This window comes from Dermacentor variabilis, chromosome 2 (assembly GCF_050947875.1).
Source record: "Dermacentor variabilis isolate Ectoservices chromosome 2, ASM5094787v1, whole genome shotgun sequence".
Taxonomy (NCBI): domain Eukaryota; kingdom Metazoa; phylum Arthropoda; class Arachnida; order Ixodida; family Ixodidae; genus Dermacentor; species Dermacentor variabilis.
This window is the reverse complement of record NC_134569.1, coordinates 150928677-150945390: the sequence shown is the minus strand read 5'-3', so window position 1 is coordinate 150945390 and position 16714 is coordinate 150928677. Positions and strand designations below refer to the sequence as shown.

The 16714-nt window shown below is 47.4% G+C and overlaps 1 protein-coding gene across 1 annotated transcript in view; it reads right to left on the bottom strand.

The window, feature by feature from the left end:
• Positions 1 to 419: 419 nt before the first annotated feature.
• The window catches only part of LOC142570492 (uncharacterized), a 37251-nt gene continuing 20956 nt past the window's right edge, over positions 420 to 16714 (bottom strand). The window contains exons 5-6 of the mRNA XM_075678874.1: positions 1383 to 1541; positions 420 to 653 (exon numbers count right to left, since the gene is read on the bottom strand). Coding sequence (XP_075534989.1) covers positions 420 to 653; positions 1383 to 1541 — 393 coding nt within the window. The remainder of the gene's footprint in view (positions 654 to 1382; positions 1542 to 16714) is intronic.

The following is a 16714-nucleotide window of genomic DNA, read 5'->3' as shown; positions in this document are numbered from 1 at the left end:
TCATCTATTTCTCGTTTTTTGTGATTTCGTTGAAAGTTGTTTCTCCTTGCTATCACGTCACATTAGAGGCTGACATGATCGTGTAGATGGATGAAATAACATCGATGTATTGCCTAACCAGGGAAAATACGGGTTGGGACTTGTGCAGCTAGCTGGAGACACTGCGGGTCGCGCCATCTTAATTGTAGCTAGTGCTTCTGCTCATTTGTTTTTTGGTTGGCTTTATTTCCAACGTAAGTTGAGGATAGTTACATAACCGTCACGCAAGTCCTATTCTTCGCAAACAAAAGCTCATTACTGAATGACAGAAACCGAGCAATGCAAGAAAGCAGACGGCCACTCCCTACCGCTGTCTTGCATAATTGCACGCGCTGCTGTTCCACCTCTGTTGCCTGTTGTCGATAAACCATCGCGAGGAGCTAGTGGACGGATCGTATTCTTAGGCTCACTGAAGCGCGTTGCGATGCCAACCTGTAGGTTCCCACGAGCTCATCGCCGATTTCGTCCAGGTGAAATATGTAAAGCAACGTGTTGAGGTACTCGCTGGTAGGCGAGATCCCACGCAGTCGAATGTAGAGCACTAACGTCTCGACGCCTGTCAGCCAATCCAGAAGTCCGCCGCGCTGCGGACAATAGCCCAGGTAGCGATGAATCTGCGAGTCGTCGCCATCCCAGCGGTAATTCGTCAAGACACACGTCGTTGTACAATCAAACGAGGCATCGCGTTTCTTTATGGAGCAGTTTATTTAGACACATAGAGATGACTCATCAAAAGCTGCAACCTTCCGCTGTCTCAGCCGCAGAGAAATATAGGTTTCGTAATTGCCGTTTGGCCGCTATTGGTGTGAAAAGAAAAAAAGATAGATACGAAACGAAAACTAAAAACGTGCAGTATAAAGGAAATGTTGCTGGTCTGTGGGAAGAGATGCAACGCGCTATTTCTTACCCCAATGCTATTCCTAAAAGTGCAGTGGCCGGAAAACCGGTTTACGGTATCTTAGATACCGATCCTGCGGTTTCTTCTAAAAAGGATGCAGCAGCATAACTGTTCAGGTGCTCTGTTCCAACACAGGTGTTCTTTTCCAACGCAGCTTCCCCTTCCTCTGCCAGTGCCGCTGAAAAACCTCCACAAACACAATTGCCTCCATCTCCCTCTTTTTCACTTCGCTACCGTTTCTTTCTCGCTCTCTGCGGACTCGCCATCTACATCCCATCGCGCTGTCGACTGCCACACACACGGAAATCACTACTTAACGCCGTATATGCAGAATATCCCTTAGAACAGTTTGCACAAAGTTCTCTGGAAGTGATTCTTTATAACGTCTGTGCATCCCTATGCACCATGCTTGCAAGATGGGCTAATGAACCGGTGGCCTCCTTACCTGAGACAGGTCGCGAAATATGGAGAATCCATCAATGAAAGCGTCGCCGCCATGCGGAAGTATTTCTCCGGTCAGTATCTTAAACGTGGTAGTCTTTCCCGCCCCGTTGACGCCAAGGAGACCGAAGCACTCGCCAGACGGCACAGTGAAGCTCAGGCCCTACATCGCCATCAGCGATAAATGATGTTAGCGTCGTACGCCGTCACCTTGAACATGCAATTCTGGATGCCCCGCGTACGGCGTAAGGTGAAACAAAAAGCAGACGGGTAAAACGTAAACAGCGTAGAATATTTGTATACAAAGAAACACTGCAGAGTATTGGGGCGCACTCGTGACAGAACTTACTCTAGAGCAGTTAAAGATGACATTATCTGAAAGTAGTGGAGCCACAGTGCCAGCATGTTGCACACGATGACACTTTCGAGATCCGGTTCCGGGGTACGTTGTTATGACTCGGGCGCCTCGCAGAGGGTAGCTTGTCGACGCCGCCGGAGCGTCAAAGACATCGTAGCTGGCCTGCGCTGTACTGGGGCGTCGCACTCAGCTAGGCGAACTCACGCCGTCGTCCGCCTCAATCGCCGAGAATTCCTTGTTGGTGGGAGCATGAGAGGGAGCTTGAAGGAAACGCATCGGTTCATTTTACATATTTACAACTCACTACTGGCTCCATGCAAATAGGAGCACACGTTCTGTCGGAGCAATTTACATGTCTGATCCCACTAAGTGTCTCGGCAGGCTACACAAAGCCTCCACAATCCACTTTTTAAGCCGTCTTTCCCACGTCACTTGACGAGAGAATGCCATTACTTTCTCCCCGCCAATCAGAAGGGTCGAAGTGTTTCGCACCACTCTGCCCAGATGTTGCACCAATTTCGCGACTTCACCCCTGTTGTTGCGCAAGCAATGACTGGGCAGTCGGAAATCGGGGATCAACGCTGTTCCCACGCCAGTCGTCGACGTCGGCTCCTTGCATTAAAAAGGCGCTTCGTGACAATCAGTATGTAGCGATTTGAGGAACCTGGCATTGGCAGCTGCTACTGCTTTCAGATAATGCGGCGGTTGGTGTCACCCCGAAGGGAGCGTCCTTTCTTTTTTTTTTTTTGTAATAGTGAGCGCCGGATGCCGTCGTCGTCTAGGCGGGTGCTGGTGAAGTGCTCGCTTCGTGGAAAGCATACAAAAAATGCCCTCATGGTTTTGAGACGGAACAGTACATATTCAGCAGCACAGACAGACTGGGGTCAATTTCTGGTCCAGCTAGATGTTATGAGCTATGACTTCTATTCTTTCGAGAAACACTGATACACTGACAGGTCGAAACTCCGACTTGAACCGCAAAATGCCTACCTAAAAAAATTTCTGGATGTGAAAAGAAATTGATGCTACTCTTCGCAAACGCCCCATGACGGGTTTTGCATTGTTTTCGACACTGTTCACAAAATGGAATTGATCAGGATTGTGGCTTGGGCTTGTTGGTGTGTCGTCATGAAGAAGTTCGGTGCAGCGCCCCTACTACATGGACACTGAAAGAACAGGGCACTCACAGTGACGTGTGGGCGTTCTCCTCTTACTCCATCTGTATCCGATGTTCGCGTAGCAGTTAAACTAAACTGAACATCTTCGGAACGAAATGAACCAAAAGTGCTTGGCACGGCATGCTTTTCGTGACGTGTAAAAGCGTCATTGGGCCGGTAATCACCATGGCGAACGCAGTAGTCGAACAGGGTGATGTGCGAAAGTGCATGCATCCTCGCGAGTATTTCAAGTACTGAAGGCCACACTGTGCCACGCGTAATGCTGTAACTTTCAACTTACTTTCCTTTATTATTATTTTTGAGCAGTCATAGACTGTTCTTTAAACGTTCTCTAAACGTTCTTCTATAACTATTCCTAGTTCTGAACACTTTTATCGTTTCTAGTTATTTCTTTGAACATCGACTCTTTGTTTTATATTTGAGCTGAAAACTATGAACACTGCTACCATGTAATATGAAAAAAGAATACATCATCATGTTACATATAACACGCTAGCTCTAGCTCTCTTGTACCGTATATTTATACACGCTATTTATTTGACGCTTAGCAGTGGACGTCAAGTAAGCCGATTCTTTGCAGCCAATTCTCTACCGAAGCATCGTTGTCTGCAAAATTCATATATTTAATGCCTTAATTCTTTAAAAATGCCGATATACAGTAAATGGGTTCCTAAAGTAATATCCATGTCTTTGTATTCACGCGACCGCTGTGTTAAATTCCTGAGTAGAAGAAGTTACAATCATGAAGAAACAGACAATGAAGCCAGGAAAAGCATAAAAGAGAATAATTACGTTTAACTGAAATCTAGAATAAGGACGACAGATATGACAGTAAATAAAGAGACAATTTCATTGTTACGCGTGGGGTGCTTTACGAATTAAGCTACAACAGAGGGCATCCTCCCCTAAACCTTCTCGTGTATTTGTGTAGTATATGTAAAGCTCAGCCCTAGGAGTGTTCCAGTTCCCCTCATCTCATTGGCGGTGTGAGGTGCCACATCTGCCGCCATTCCATATGTGTTTATTGTTTTAATCACCTGACTAACGAAAAAAAATCGAGGCCCTGGAATTTCCTTATCGTTCTCACTGTGCAGAGGAAAGTACCGTGACGACAGAGACTTGCCCGCAACACTACGTTGGTGTCCATATAGCCGTACGCTTTTTGCAGGCGGCAAATCATCAAGGCTGGCTTCACTTCCTGAGGTGGATGCTGGTAGATTAGACCGTTCACCAGTTTGTCTTCGTTAACCACATCGGTGTCCTCGTACTTAGCGGCCTGAAAACGTCGGCATGTTCTCATATTTCAGTGTGTATTTTCCTCGCCTCGAGTGGTTTTTATTATTTCATATTCAGTCGATGAAACATTGTGCTTAACTAAGTCAGAGAATTCGAGCTGGCCAGTCGTGTAACAGGACGTAGAAGAAGCTTCAAAAGTGTGATCCTCTAGGTTTTCATTTTGTCAATAATTTCAGTGTTCAATGATTCCCCGCTTCGCGCACTAGCTTATTTTCGCACATGTAGCTTTATGTATTTAAAGACACTACTGATACGGATCATGTTCTCACAATGATGTGCCATAACTAACAATGGCGTTTGTTATTATGCAACTGCAGATCAGTTGGTAGGGAGACGAGAGAGTGATTTTTCATAGCTATGTTGAGAAACTGTTGTGTTAAAGTTTGTTACGGTCAGGCTACATGTGTTCTTCAGTGTTCTCTTAGAGATAGTTTATAATGTTTGTTCGCATAACATCATCGCGTCGTGCGCTTTCAATGTCGCAGCGTACTTTATTATGCAGCATGCAAATGGGATTTGTCATGCGCTTGAATAAGCTGACGTTAGCTTGCAGCGTGTTCACTTGACTCGCACTCAGGAACGGCCCCTGAGGCAGCTCGGTATTAGTGTTTTTTTTCATATAGCTGTATTTTTTCAATTTGCTATATTGTCACAAGCTGTCATGAACCACGCCTGCCGCGCAGACAACCAGAAGAAAGAAGAGAACGAAGTTGGCCAAGCTGCCGCGAGACCGCTCTTCAACAACCCCGCCTATCAACCAGATTCATCTGGTTCTGCGTTAAACACCTCGTGTGTAACAATATGAAGGCACACCGAATGCGTGTAAAATAAATGACGTGCTAATAAAGCACACGGCGCCGACCGAGGTACAGTATATTGCGTCTACAGGGCACGAGATCAACTAGGATGACATGTATATCATCTCCACCGAAACAAAAAAGATTTCACGCTTGCACTTGGTATCTTTCATCATTTTTAACTATGCGCACACGCTTAATAGAAATACTGGTACTCCTCCTCCCCGTATATGCGCGATACCTGCAGCACGCGATAACACGTACTTAAACGAGTGTACTTCGCCGTTTGCTGTTCTTGTGAACTAGGCTCCTATGCGAGAGCCGAAACGTCTTTTATTTTTATATACTGTACCTTGGTAGGCGCCGTCTGTCTTATTGACTATAATCTTCCCCGACTAGATGGGTTTCCGTAAGACCCTTGATTTTATAAAATATGCCATTTTCACACAGAAAAGAGTCCTCAGCTCTGCAAAATCAAAACGCGTCATTTGCGAGGGTCACTTCATCTCCGCTCTGTAGCTGACGCTCAGAGGCACATTAAACCATTTGCTGCTCAATCTGATGCTTTGATGCTCATTTGGATGCTCTTTTGTCTGTCTCGCTTGATGAAGGATATTATCGAGTGGAACGCCGTAAAGCGATATAATATTTTTGTAGTGTAAATGCAATTATTTTGATGTAAGAGCGGCAACTTAGCCCCCAGTAGCTTTCTCATTTTTTTAAGTGCAGGTACCTCGTTGATTTCGGCTGATCCATGCCACGTGCCACATGCCCTTGCTCGTGCATACTAGCTTGCGCGCACGCGGTCACAATCGAAGAAGAAGTAAGCTTCAAGGATGGCGGCACACCACGACCGACGGGCCATGACTCCACTATTTGTGCCCGGCGAATCATCCCTGGCGAAGCCAGCGCCGAAGCGGTTAGGGAAGCAGGTGCCGTATGGGTACGGCGCCTACCAAATGCTACACATATTCGGCGCAGTCATCGCACTGTACAACTACGGGCTGCACTACGAGAGCTTCAGGCTAACAGCTGGCGTAATGGATCACTGGTGCAGGCGGCCCGATTCCATGAAGAACCTCAGCGTGGACGAGTGGAAACAGCTGGCCATACCGGTGGACGAGAAAGGCGAGCACAGCCACTGTACAATGCGCGACCCCCCGGGCGGTGGCCATGCGGCTCGCATCGTGCCTTGCGCATCGTGGGAGTTCGACCTCGACCAGTACGGGAACAACATCGTCAGCCACTGGAACCTAGTGTGCGACAGGCGCTGGCTCATCGATGTCGCGAGGCTCGTGTACGCGGCTGCCAGCATGGCCACGCTGCCCGCAGTCGGAGCGCTCGCGGACAGCGTCGGTCGCAAGGCGGTACTCTTCTTCACCGTACCCGTAGTCCTCATATCGGGCACCGCTAGTGCCGTGCCGAATGACTTCCAGTTCTTCGTGGGTGTGCGTGCCGTCGTGTCAGCCTCTACGAGTGCCCTCGTGGCACCTATGTACGGGCTGATTTATGAAGTGTCGCCGATTGAAAAATATCCTGATTACATAATCGTGATCGCGCTATCTGCATTGATGCTATCACCGATCACGCTGTTTACCGCTCAACTCGTGAAGGCAGGATGGGCGACGCTGCAGCTGATACTTATGGTTCCAACGTGCCTTCTACTGCTACTTTATTACACCGTCGATGAGTCACCCAGCTGGCTTTTGGAGACCGGCAACGTCAAAGAAGCCGAGCGCATCGCTTTGCGTGCGGCAAGTATAAACAAGGTCTCCCCGGAGCACTGCCGAGATCTCATGGCAGCTCAGGCAGCGGCGATTAAGGCTCGTAGTCGGGAGGCTATAAATAGCAGCGGTATCTGCAGCCCACGAATCAGAGCTTGCACCATTACCATGTGTTATATGTGGACTGCGATAAGCTACGCCTTCGACCCGTCGGGGAAATCACAACCACGCTAAGTTTCATCGTGTCCTTCATTGTGCTCGTGGTCTCGGCGCTGTTCATTGCTACCTTCGGCATCAGGAACACCGTGAGCACCTCCGCACTCGTCTTTGCCGTAACACTGACCATCCTGGCCACTGACCTACAGGAGCAGACTGCGATGCGCGATTCGCTCGTAATTATAATGCGCGCAAGTGGAACCACGTCCTTTACGTTCTATCTCATCATAGCCGTCGTCGCGTACCCGGCCATGACCCGCTGCCTTTGTGTCTCCGTGGGTCTCGCCTTCAGCCGATTGGGCGATACCTTGGCCCAGATGAGTCCAGCGCTGCTTGGTGGCCACCGTACAACGTTGCAGCTTGCCATTGCTGCAGCCTTCATGTCACTTTTCGTGGTGGGTGCTGAACTTGTGCCCTGTCACATTGACGTTAGGCAGCAATACCAATTAGCGCCCAGCGAGAGCCCCGGCCTCGTGACAAGCGAGGATAGGAAGCGCGCCATGCAAGAGACACTGGTGCGTATGCCAAGGGAGCCCGTGAAGCGCCGGGGCGCCCCCATGATGAAGGACAGAGCAACATCAAGCGACTTACCAATACGAACAACTCCCGAAAAGACATACTAGAACTTTCTGCGCGCACATGAGATACATATCACTTGTACACAACGGCATCGTTTCTGTGGCATCTAGGAGTTCAGAATTTTGCCACAGTTTGTCACACGTTCGCGTTACTAGACGTTCAAATAGAGTATTTCTTCTATATTAGCTTTGTAGAACTTTGTCTTGTTACGTTGCTGCAACTGTTTGAACTGGTCATTTGGAGTGTCTGTTTCTATGTCCCAGCCCGTTCCAGTTTTCTACGTTCTACCTCGGCCTGCCTCGCGTTCGCGACGACGATATTGCATTGATACTACCAGAAACTTTTTTCTCCTATACGTTTTTTTAAACCTAAATGTCCAGGTAAGCGAAGCGCCAGGATTTCGCGCCGTGCTGTCACTCGGTCTCTATTCGGAGAAAAGAGTGCAATGGCAAACTGAACAAGACGCTTCGTATGGACCGACTTTGTGACACCTGTGTACGTGCACTCGTGAACGGTGTTGCCGATTGGAAGAGTATGCGTAACTTTACTCAAAAATATTGGTGACATATTTATAACACGTAAAATATGCATGACTGTCTTGCAACTGTAGGCGTGATTACCCATAAATTCTTCTTAAAGCGCAGCTTTCTTTTCAACCCCTCTCAGGATTTCTTGGCCGTTATAGGTGCTTCTGCTGCTGCAGTCCGGAAGCATTAAGAAAAATAAAATTCTTGGGTATTAAGTGCCACCATATTATTTTTGGCCGCCTCGGGTTCTTGTTGCGGCTCGAGGTGGCGTTTGGACCACGAATACACCAAGCCCAGCGACGAATACGTCCATCAGCAGGCATAAAGGAAAAAGGATTTATTTTACATCATTTACGCTGGCTCCAGATACGGGAGCCCACTCCATGCAGGAGCATATTAAACGTCCGAGTTAACATCAGAACACGTCAGCACCTCTCACTGTACCAATGGTCTCCGTTTTAATACCTTCGTCTTCCCTAGGTGTCTGGACCAGGGAATCTGATGACTGCGTCGCGGCCAACCGCAATCGTCGAATTGGTAGCCATATCCCGCCCATGATATCGCACCATTCCGCCAAGCTCCGCCTTCAATGTTGTAAATTCGTCCACGCATATTAAACAACATCGGAATCCGAGAGCAAAGTTGTTTCCACGGTAACATTCGATGTTGGTCCTTTTCACCAATTAGTTCAGGTTGTCAGGTTCAGATGGAGGGATCGTTTGTTGACCTGTCAACAGGCGGCGTTAACGCTGCGTGGTAAACGTTGAATTAATACCCATGGCCATGATGAGACGTAACACTTTATAACGTGCAACGTGCCGCGGCCAGGAGTCTCGTCCAATATATATATATATATATATATATATATATATATATATATATATATATATACACATACGGGCATATCTAAAACACGCGGATCTGGTTATAGAATGGCTAATTATATTTCATGAATTCTTCAATTTACTTTTTTGATGTGGTCATTCGGCATGTGCCACTGGGGGTGTGCCCATTCTTAGCCAATGCTTCAGAACTGTCCCACTCCGGCACAAGAGGTAAAACAGAATCCGTTAAAATGTTGCTTGCTACGTGTCGTGCTTCTTTGTGCACACGCCTGTCATCACTAAATTGTACTTTACTTAAGCTTCCCTTATCATTGATTCCAGCATGAGCGTTGCAAGTGCATTCATCTTTTACTCTTGGTGCACCAAGCACGTTAACAGTAGGAAACTGGTCATCGCCATTTCCAGTGCACCCATCATGTTACAAGTGGAAAAGAAGTCGCCCTTTTTCATGAATGGGCGAGTCCGCCACCCTTGGATGTTTTCGCATGCAATGGCACTGTTGTGAAGGTGCGGCAGCGAAGAAACCATGCTGGAATAGTATTTAACTAGTCTGGTTTGTACACAGCTCTTTTGAACGTCTGAACTGAAAAAAACAAAGGACTAAGGAAGACAGACAAGGACTCTCAACAGCGATATGCTTGTCTGTCTTCCTTAGTACTTTGTTTTTTGTTTGCAGATATGCGGTTCTAAACTCAGCTTGGCCGAGCTGGCTGCGAGCGCTAGCACTTAGGTAACCGTGAAGCATGTCCTTACATGTTATGAGCTTTATATTAGGTGGTGCTGTTATGTAATGTCGAATGAAGCAACACTCCTTTCGGTGGCTCAAATGGTTTATCTACGTATCGGGCGGGCATAGACGTCCTTATTCGTGATTTAGGTTTCCGTGTTTTTGTCAATGTGCGTGTTTCAGCCTGAGGGTGATATCTAAAACTACACGGGCAGGGCTTTTTTGCTAAATCTTTGGACAGCATCTATTCCCTCTCACAACCTACCTTTGCAACTTTTGGGAAACAATGGAAAGCTGTCGCAGGGATGAGGGCTCAGCAGTTCTAAGGATTTCATTATTTGAAAGCGGTTCTGTTGAATTGTTATTACATTGTTAGTTTCGAGTCATTTGATTTGTCCCTTTCATTACCAAATTTTTCCTGCTCTTTCTTTGTCAAAACTAAGTGAATTTTTTTCCAGTATCACCCGAATCTTGGTGGATCCCGCATTGTGGATATGTGCCATCAACAAATGGAAATTAAATACTGCAGCTCCTGTCTTTTCAAGGCCGCTTACGCAGCGGTAATGCGCCTGCGTAAGTTCCTTGGGCCCGAAGCTGCTGAAGCTGACGTGGCTTCTTGACGTCGCTTTGCCAACACCCGTCGCGGTGGCTTAGCGGCTATGGTTTTGCGCTGCTAAACACGCAGTCGCGGGATCAAATACCGGCTTCGGCGGCCGCATTTCGACGGGGGCGAAATGCGATAACGCCGGCGTCACATGCATGGGGGCACGTTACTAATCCCCTGGCGGTCAAAATTAACCCGGAGTCCCACACTACGGTGCGCCTCGTAATCAACTCGTGGTTTCGGCACGTGAAACGCCAGAATTCAATTCAGCTTATCAACACTAACGAGACCAGAGCGCATCACACTGCTGCCAGAGAACTGTTTACAGCTGAGCGATCAGAAGGGTCCCGCAGAATTCGCAAGAGTCGGAGAAATCAGTAAAGAACGCTGATGAACACGCACACCGGCGTTAGTACTGAAATGATGGTAACACGTATTGAACTCGTACACGGTGTACTACACAGATCTGAAATCAAAGTCCAAGCCTAGAGGCGATCTTCGACTTGTGGTGCGCCTTTGCCTTGACCGCCTTGGCTGCTGCTTCGCTGGCCTCTTTCCGCGTCACGCTGAGGAAGATCTGCTCCAGCGACGTGTCCGTGATGAAGAAGTCGTGCAGCTTGAAGCGCTTCTTCACCCGAGCCATGTTCGCGAACATTTCGCTCCACAGCATTTGCACGGGAGACATTCGAAACTCGAGCAGGCCCTGCACGAGTGACCAGTGTGCAGGACTTCAACAGCGGTGCCGTTATTACGCAAGAAAGACAGACGAGTCCACCGCGGTGGTTGACATCGAAAGAGGACAAAAATCTATGAGCCGCATTAGTGGACCATGTGCGGTTTTGTCCCGTGTTTTTCCATGTTGGCTATACGAAAGGGAAGAGAAGCTACCCCGGAATATTTTTTTCTTTCATGTCAACCGCTGTTGAGCCACCTTGATGTCACCTCTGTCACCTCAACGAGATTTATTACCTTATTACTGTTACATAAAGTCCTTTACTAAACGTTTACATTACTTTATTTTTATAACACCAGCATCGTCCCACAGTTATTGTTTAGTAACGCCAACCTTTAAAAGCGCGTCAGTGTTTCGTTCGGGAATTTTTTCGCTAAGTACGCCTTAATTATTGCGACTCAGTACATAACCTTACGCTAATTTGTGGCGTATTATTAGTTCCAAGCTTCATTTTGACTTTTTCGGCGATGTTTATTTTTATGTCGGGACTCTGGCCTTTGAATGTGAAATCAGTCCGCATTCAACGCCATAATTGCTCATGAATTTCTCGGAACGCAAACGCTCTAGAAGTAATATAAAAACGTTGCCCTCTAATTCTAGTGTCTTCAATTTAGTATATACAAGTATATTAACTACCTATAAGTTACCCATAAACATATTAGGTAACATATACTATATATACATACAACAATGGCGGTATGTAACATGGTAGAGAGAGAGAGAAATAAACTTTATTATTAGACCAGGCTTCTTGAGCCCAAAAGTGGCTGGCCTCCTCTGTCCAGGTATTTGTCAATGCAGTATTTGCGTAGTTAGCATAGTGCTTTTTAATAATACTATTTATTTATTTATTTATTTAGTTATTTATTTGTTTATTTATTTATTTTCGCATACTGTTAGCCCTTCCTGGTTGTTACAGGGTGGAACCTTAACGTTGAGGACCCTGCATATGAATTGAATCAATCGCGGCAAAGGTTCAGGGTTGGCAGTTGTGTAATTTTATTACTTAGAGCCTTTATGTAGCACCTCAGCAGATGACACCTACACCTGGTAATTCACGGACGGGACGCAAATGCCGCCATGATGGTTTCTGTGCTAAAACCACTACACGAGGTTTCTTAGCTTTTCAGCGCTCAGCGGGGGCCACTTAAGCCTAATATTGGAGAGTCAAGTTGAGGAGCAGGGTTGGGCCCATATATATTAACAAAAAAAATTTAGGCGAGAATTGTTTCTAAGGGAGCATTCCAGCCAATCCTGAAACATTAGCGATAGCGGCTGACCAGTAGCAAACATCACTTAGGAGCAACACGTTTAGCGAATTCGTCCCCTGCATGTCCGCGTCTTGTGGTATATTTGAAATGAGTGCGGAACTATGATGGTAACACTAGGAGGAGGATAACAGGACAAGCGCTGTTTTCTCGGTTCAAGGTTTATCGTTCAGGGTCCTACGTTACTTCAGGAGAATGGTAATGGCGGCGTTTTCTGTTTGCCGCATTTCGATGGGGGCGAAATGCGAAAACACCCGTGTACTTAGATTTAGGTTCACGTTAAAGAACCCCAGGTGGTCAAAATTTCTGGAGTCCCCCACTACGGCGTGCCTCATAATCAGAAAGTGGTTTTGGCACGTAAAACCCCATATATTATTAATGTTTTTTACAGCGAAGCTGCATGTGGCTAGGCCATTACCGTCACCCGCGAACAACCCGCGAACTAGCTCGTTGGAGCACCTCGGTGCAATCGCGCGAACACGCTCGTGCCACTGCTGACGCGTTCATCGTCGTCGTCTCCTTCCACACTGGCTCCGTTGCCGCTGAGTGCTTAAAGGGACACTAAAGGCAAATATTAAGTCAAGATACAGTGATGGATTAGTGCACGAGAATCTCTAAGGCGTCATTATTATCGCGAACAGAGCCTCAATAGCCGACAAATTGATGTAAATGCAGGTCATGATTAGAGACTCCCCCGGGACATTCAAGTACTCGCCCGGTGACGAAAGCACTCCTCAGTTAAATTCTGTCCCTAGTACTGAACCATCCGTTGCAAAAAACATCCTTGTATTGTACTATAAGACGATATAAACTGCTTCTTGCCCAGTTCTATTTCATATTCAGGAAGCAAGAATTTATCGAAATTGCTCTTGACAACGACGCGGTCGGTCGAATGATTTCGTTTTCGCTCGACTATGGGCCGCGCATGGTTTCGCGTTTCAGTATTTTCATTATCGCGTAGTGCTGTGCTGGTTTTACTGGCTCGCGAAAGTCGCACAAATGGCAAGTAGCAGAGAATTCAACTTCCATGGGATGTCGCGGGATGCTCGAACGGTCTACGCAACTTGATCAAAAAGCAGCTGCTGCGGCGAATCCACCGCTCTTCTTGGCTCGGTACCGCCGTCTCTCGGATGCCGTTTTACTCACTGACGGCAGGAAAGGGTGGTGATGGCGTATGCAACGTCACCACTCCCCCGATTGGGTGGCGGGTGATTTCAAATCGGAAAAAGCTATTCGGACCGTTCAGATGCAATTCTCACGTGAACCAAGTCTTCTTGGCACGAAAAAAGCGTTGCGAGGTTTCTGGAATGATGGTTAAACAGTCCACGTCGGCTTAGCATTTACCTTTAGTGTCCCGTTAAAGGGGCATGAGCCATTCATTGGCAAGAGGAAGCTATCGTCGTCATCATCACTAACTATCATCGCTCGAGCATCGGCGTCTTTTTTCACAGCTGGCTGCGTTGCCGCTCACCACCTGAAATCGTCAAACGAAATTCTACGCTTCCTGCGTAGAATTTAATTTCTCTTCTGTAGTCGTAATGGGGAGGCCGCGTTAATTTTTAACGCGACAACATTAAGCAGCTCGTGTCGCAGAAAAGCCGGTGTCGTCGGCGTCGGTGGTGTTGGCTGTGAGCGATAAATACCGGGAGGCACTTCATGAATAAAAACAACTTTCAAGGTTGGCTGGGTGGAAACAGGGCCTCCGGAGTGTGAGACGGAGACGCCACCACTCAGCCACGAGTTCGATGCTTCAAAGCGGTACAAAAGCGCTTCTAGTGAATGCGGTGTTGCCTTAGAAACGAGCCGTAGAAAGTTATACTGCGGTGTATATCGGTAATTATGAACATGTAACTTACAGAAGTCGCAGTTAATTGCACGAGTAGCGAAGTGCATTTCCGCTACATTTCTGCTGCGCTTTCCGCACACGCAGAGCCATCTTGCGGCAAACAATGAAGACCCCCTCCTCTCGATGTACGGCGCTGCCCCGACAGGTGGCGCGCCACGCGCGCATAGGGACTTTGTGGGGACCGGTGCGAGGCGCGTCGCGCCGCGGACTCTCTCTCCCCTGACGACGCTTCGCCCTACTCCCTCACGGGTTGCAGAATCAAGCGTCCTTCCTTTCTTTAGATCACTCTCTGTCTATATCTCTGCAAGTGCCGATCACGGCGTTTGGCTGGCGTACATCGTTTCCCCCTCCGAGACACCGAGTTCTTCGGTTCGTTCCGCTTGCTGAGGCGCACGTTTCGCTGCCTCGCCGAACGCTGCGTTGCTCGACGCTCACGGCGTGATTGGTGGGCGCAAAGTCCGATGCTGGGCACCTAGTAAGTGATCGCTGCGCCGTAGCGCATTGTCTTACACCACGTGGTGGGTCGACGGGAACGCTGTCGCGTTCCACTCTTGAAGGCGAAGCTTAAGAGTCCTCCATTTTTTTTGTTATTTACGGTGGTAGGAACCATTCCTTAAGTGGCCTCTAAACAGTCCCGGAAAATTTTATAGACCTGTAGGATACAGCTAATATTAATCGTTTGCACCACAGTTTGTGTGAAGCGTTTCATATTAGGAGAGCTACGGACGATCACAAGTTACCCTCCTCCATACCATGCATTTTCTCATCAACTAGTTCATCGAGTGATCGGGATAAGTTCCGCCTTCACTGGTTCTGCGTCATGATGGCACGTCGTGTCGTCTACTTCCGGTTCTCTTGGAGCGAGCACGCGAAGCTTCTCCATCCTCTCCGCCAGCTGCTTGGCAGTCGACCCCAAGCCACAGCTATGAAGCATGGTGCGTTGCGAGCATTCTGTGTAGCGCCAAAGTGTCTGGTATTCCGGTAACCATAGGCGGGCTGGGCATTTCGACGGATGACTGGAAGCATAAACTCAAGCTGATGAAGGAACGTTAACGCAGGTGCACGTAAGCTGCCTGTTCGGTCTGCACGATCCAGCCACCCGTTGGCGCAGAGCTTAACCAGCCGAACAAAGAGCTAATATTGCTCTAACCAAGTGTAAATCATTTTAAACATTTACAAAACAACGTTTTGACAACTATGCTTCTGCGAAAAAGTTACACCAGCAGCAAAGAATACACTTCGTTACTGCTATGGTGTTTGGTTGAGCTCTCTGCCACCAGGTGGCTGCACCATGCAGACCTTTCATGTTTCTGCTTCTGCTCATCCCGTGAAACGGCAGGGTCAAACGGCCAGGCCCTGTCCGCTTGCGCTTGCGTTTACCCCAATTCTAGGCTCGCGAAACACTGTTGTGGTAGTTATCTTCCGGTGTAAAATGACTGCGAAACAGTGCAAAACGCGCAAATCCTGAGGCCAATCGGATAGTGACAGTCCGATGCTCTGCAGCGACTCCGCTCGTCGCTGCCTTGCAGAGGGACACGATGTCACAACGCAACAAAGTCGAATCATAGTGCTCGCGAAAAGGCTGAGACCGACTCTGACTGCGGAGTTCTGGTCAAAATGGAGCACGTTGTAACAGACGCAGATGACGCTTGCTGTGAGCCGGAAGTACTTAAGTGTAGTGCGAAATTTTTATTGTGCATTCTCTTTCTGTTACTTTCTTTCTATAGAAACAAATTACCTAATATTCCAACTATTAAGAACAACATTTGTTCACCATAAGGATGGAAAGGTTATTGATGACGCGCCCTCGCAGCCGATCGGATAACTAGCCCTACTAACGTCATTGGGGCAAGTCACGTCAAATGGGTAGGGGCGGCTTAAAATTCAACCGAGCGATGTGCGGCATTGGCAGTGATGTACATTTTTAAAACCTCATAATAAATTACTCGTTTTACGCGGAGCACTTAGATGCAAATAATGATCAGAAGCACCTACTCTAAGGACTCGGTACGTTTGTAGAAATGTTCAAAATCGTTTCAGGGTCCCTTTAAGGGTGTATGAGCCATTCATTGTCTTATGTGACGGACGCATTTAATAACAGAGGTGATGCGAGAATGTGTGCGAATACCTGTCATCACGATCACCACCGATCAGAACAATAAATAAGTTCGTACCGTTGTTCAAAATTCTATGTCATGTCTGTGCCGTGTGCTAAAGAGCTTCGCTGGTTATCAACCTTCACAAAGTGGAACGGCTCATTTTTTTTTTCAGTTCGGGCATCAGACAATTATTTTTGCGAGCTTTTCGTCACACAGCCGGTCGTATACATCACTGCGTAATGTTTTGCAATCTGGCTGATATACATCTACAGGATCTGAAATTAGGCATTTTAGGAAGCCTAAAATGTCATTGTCATTGGTGCGTAAACGTATATCTACACTTCTTGTCAATGCTGACTGAGTCTGTTTCATTGTAGTTTATTTGGCTTTAAATTGTGCTCTATAGTGGACAATGGTTCTGGCGTTCACCAGGCACTCAACATCTGATAGAGCGTCGTCACTCGAAAAACCATGTAGCCCATTAAAATAGAATGTCTCAGTTTACGCCTGCAGGTTAAGCATCGATTGCAGTAGGAAAT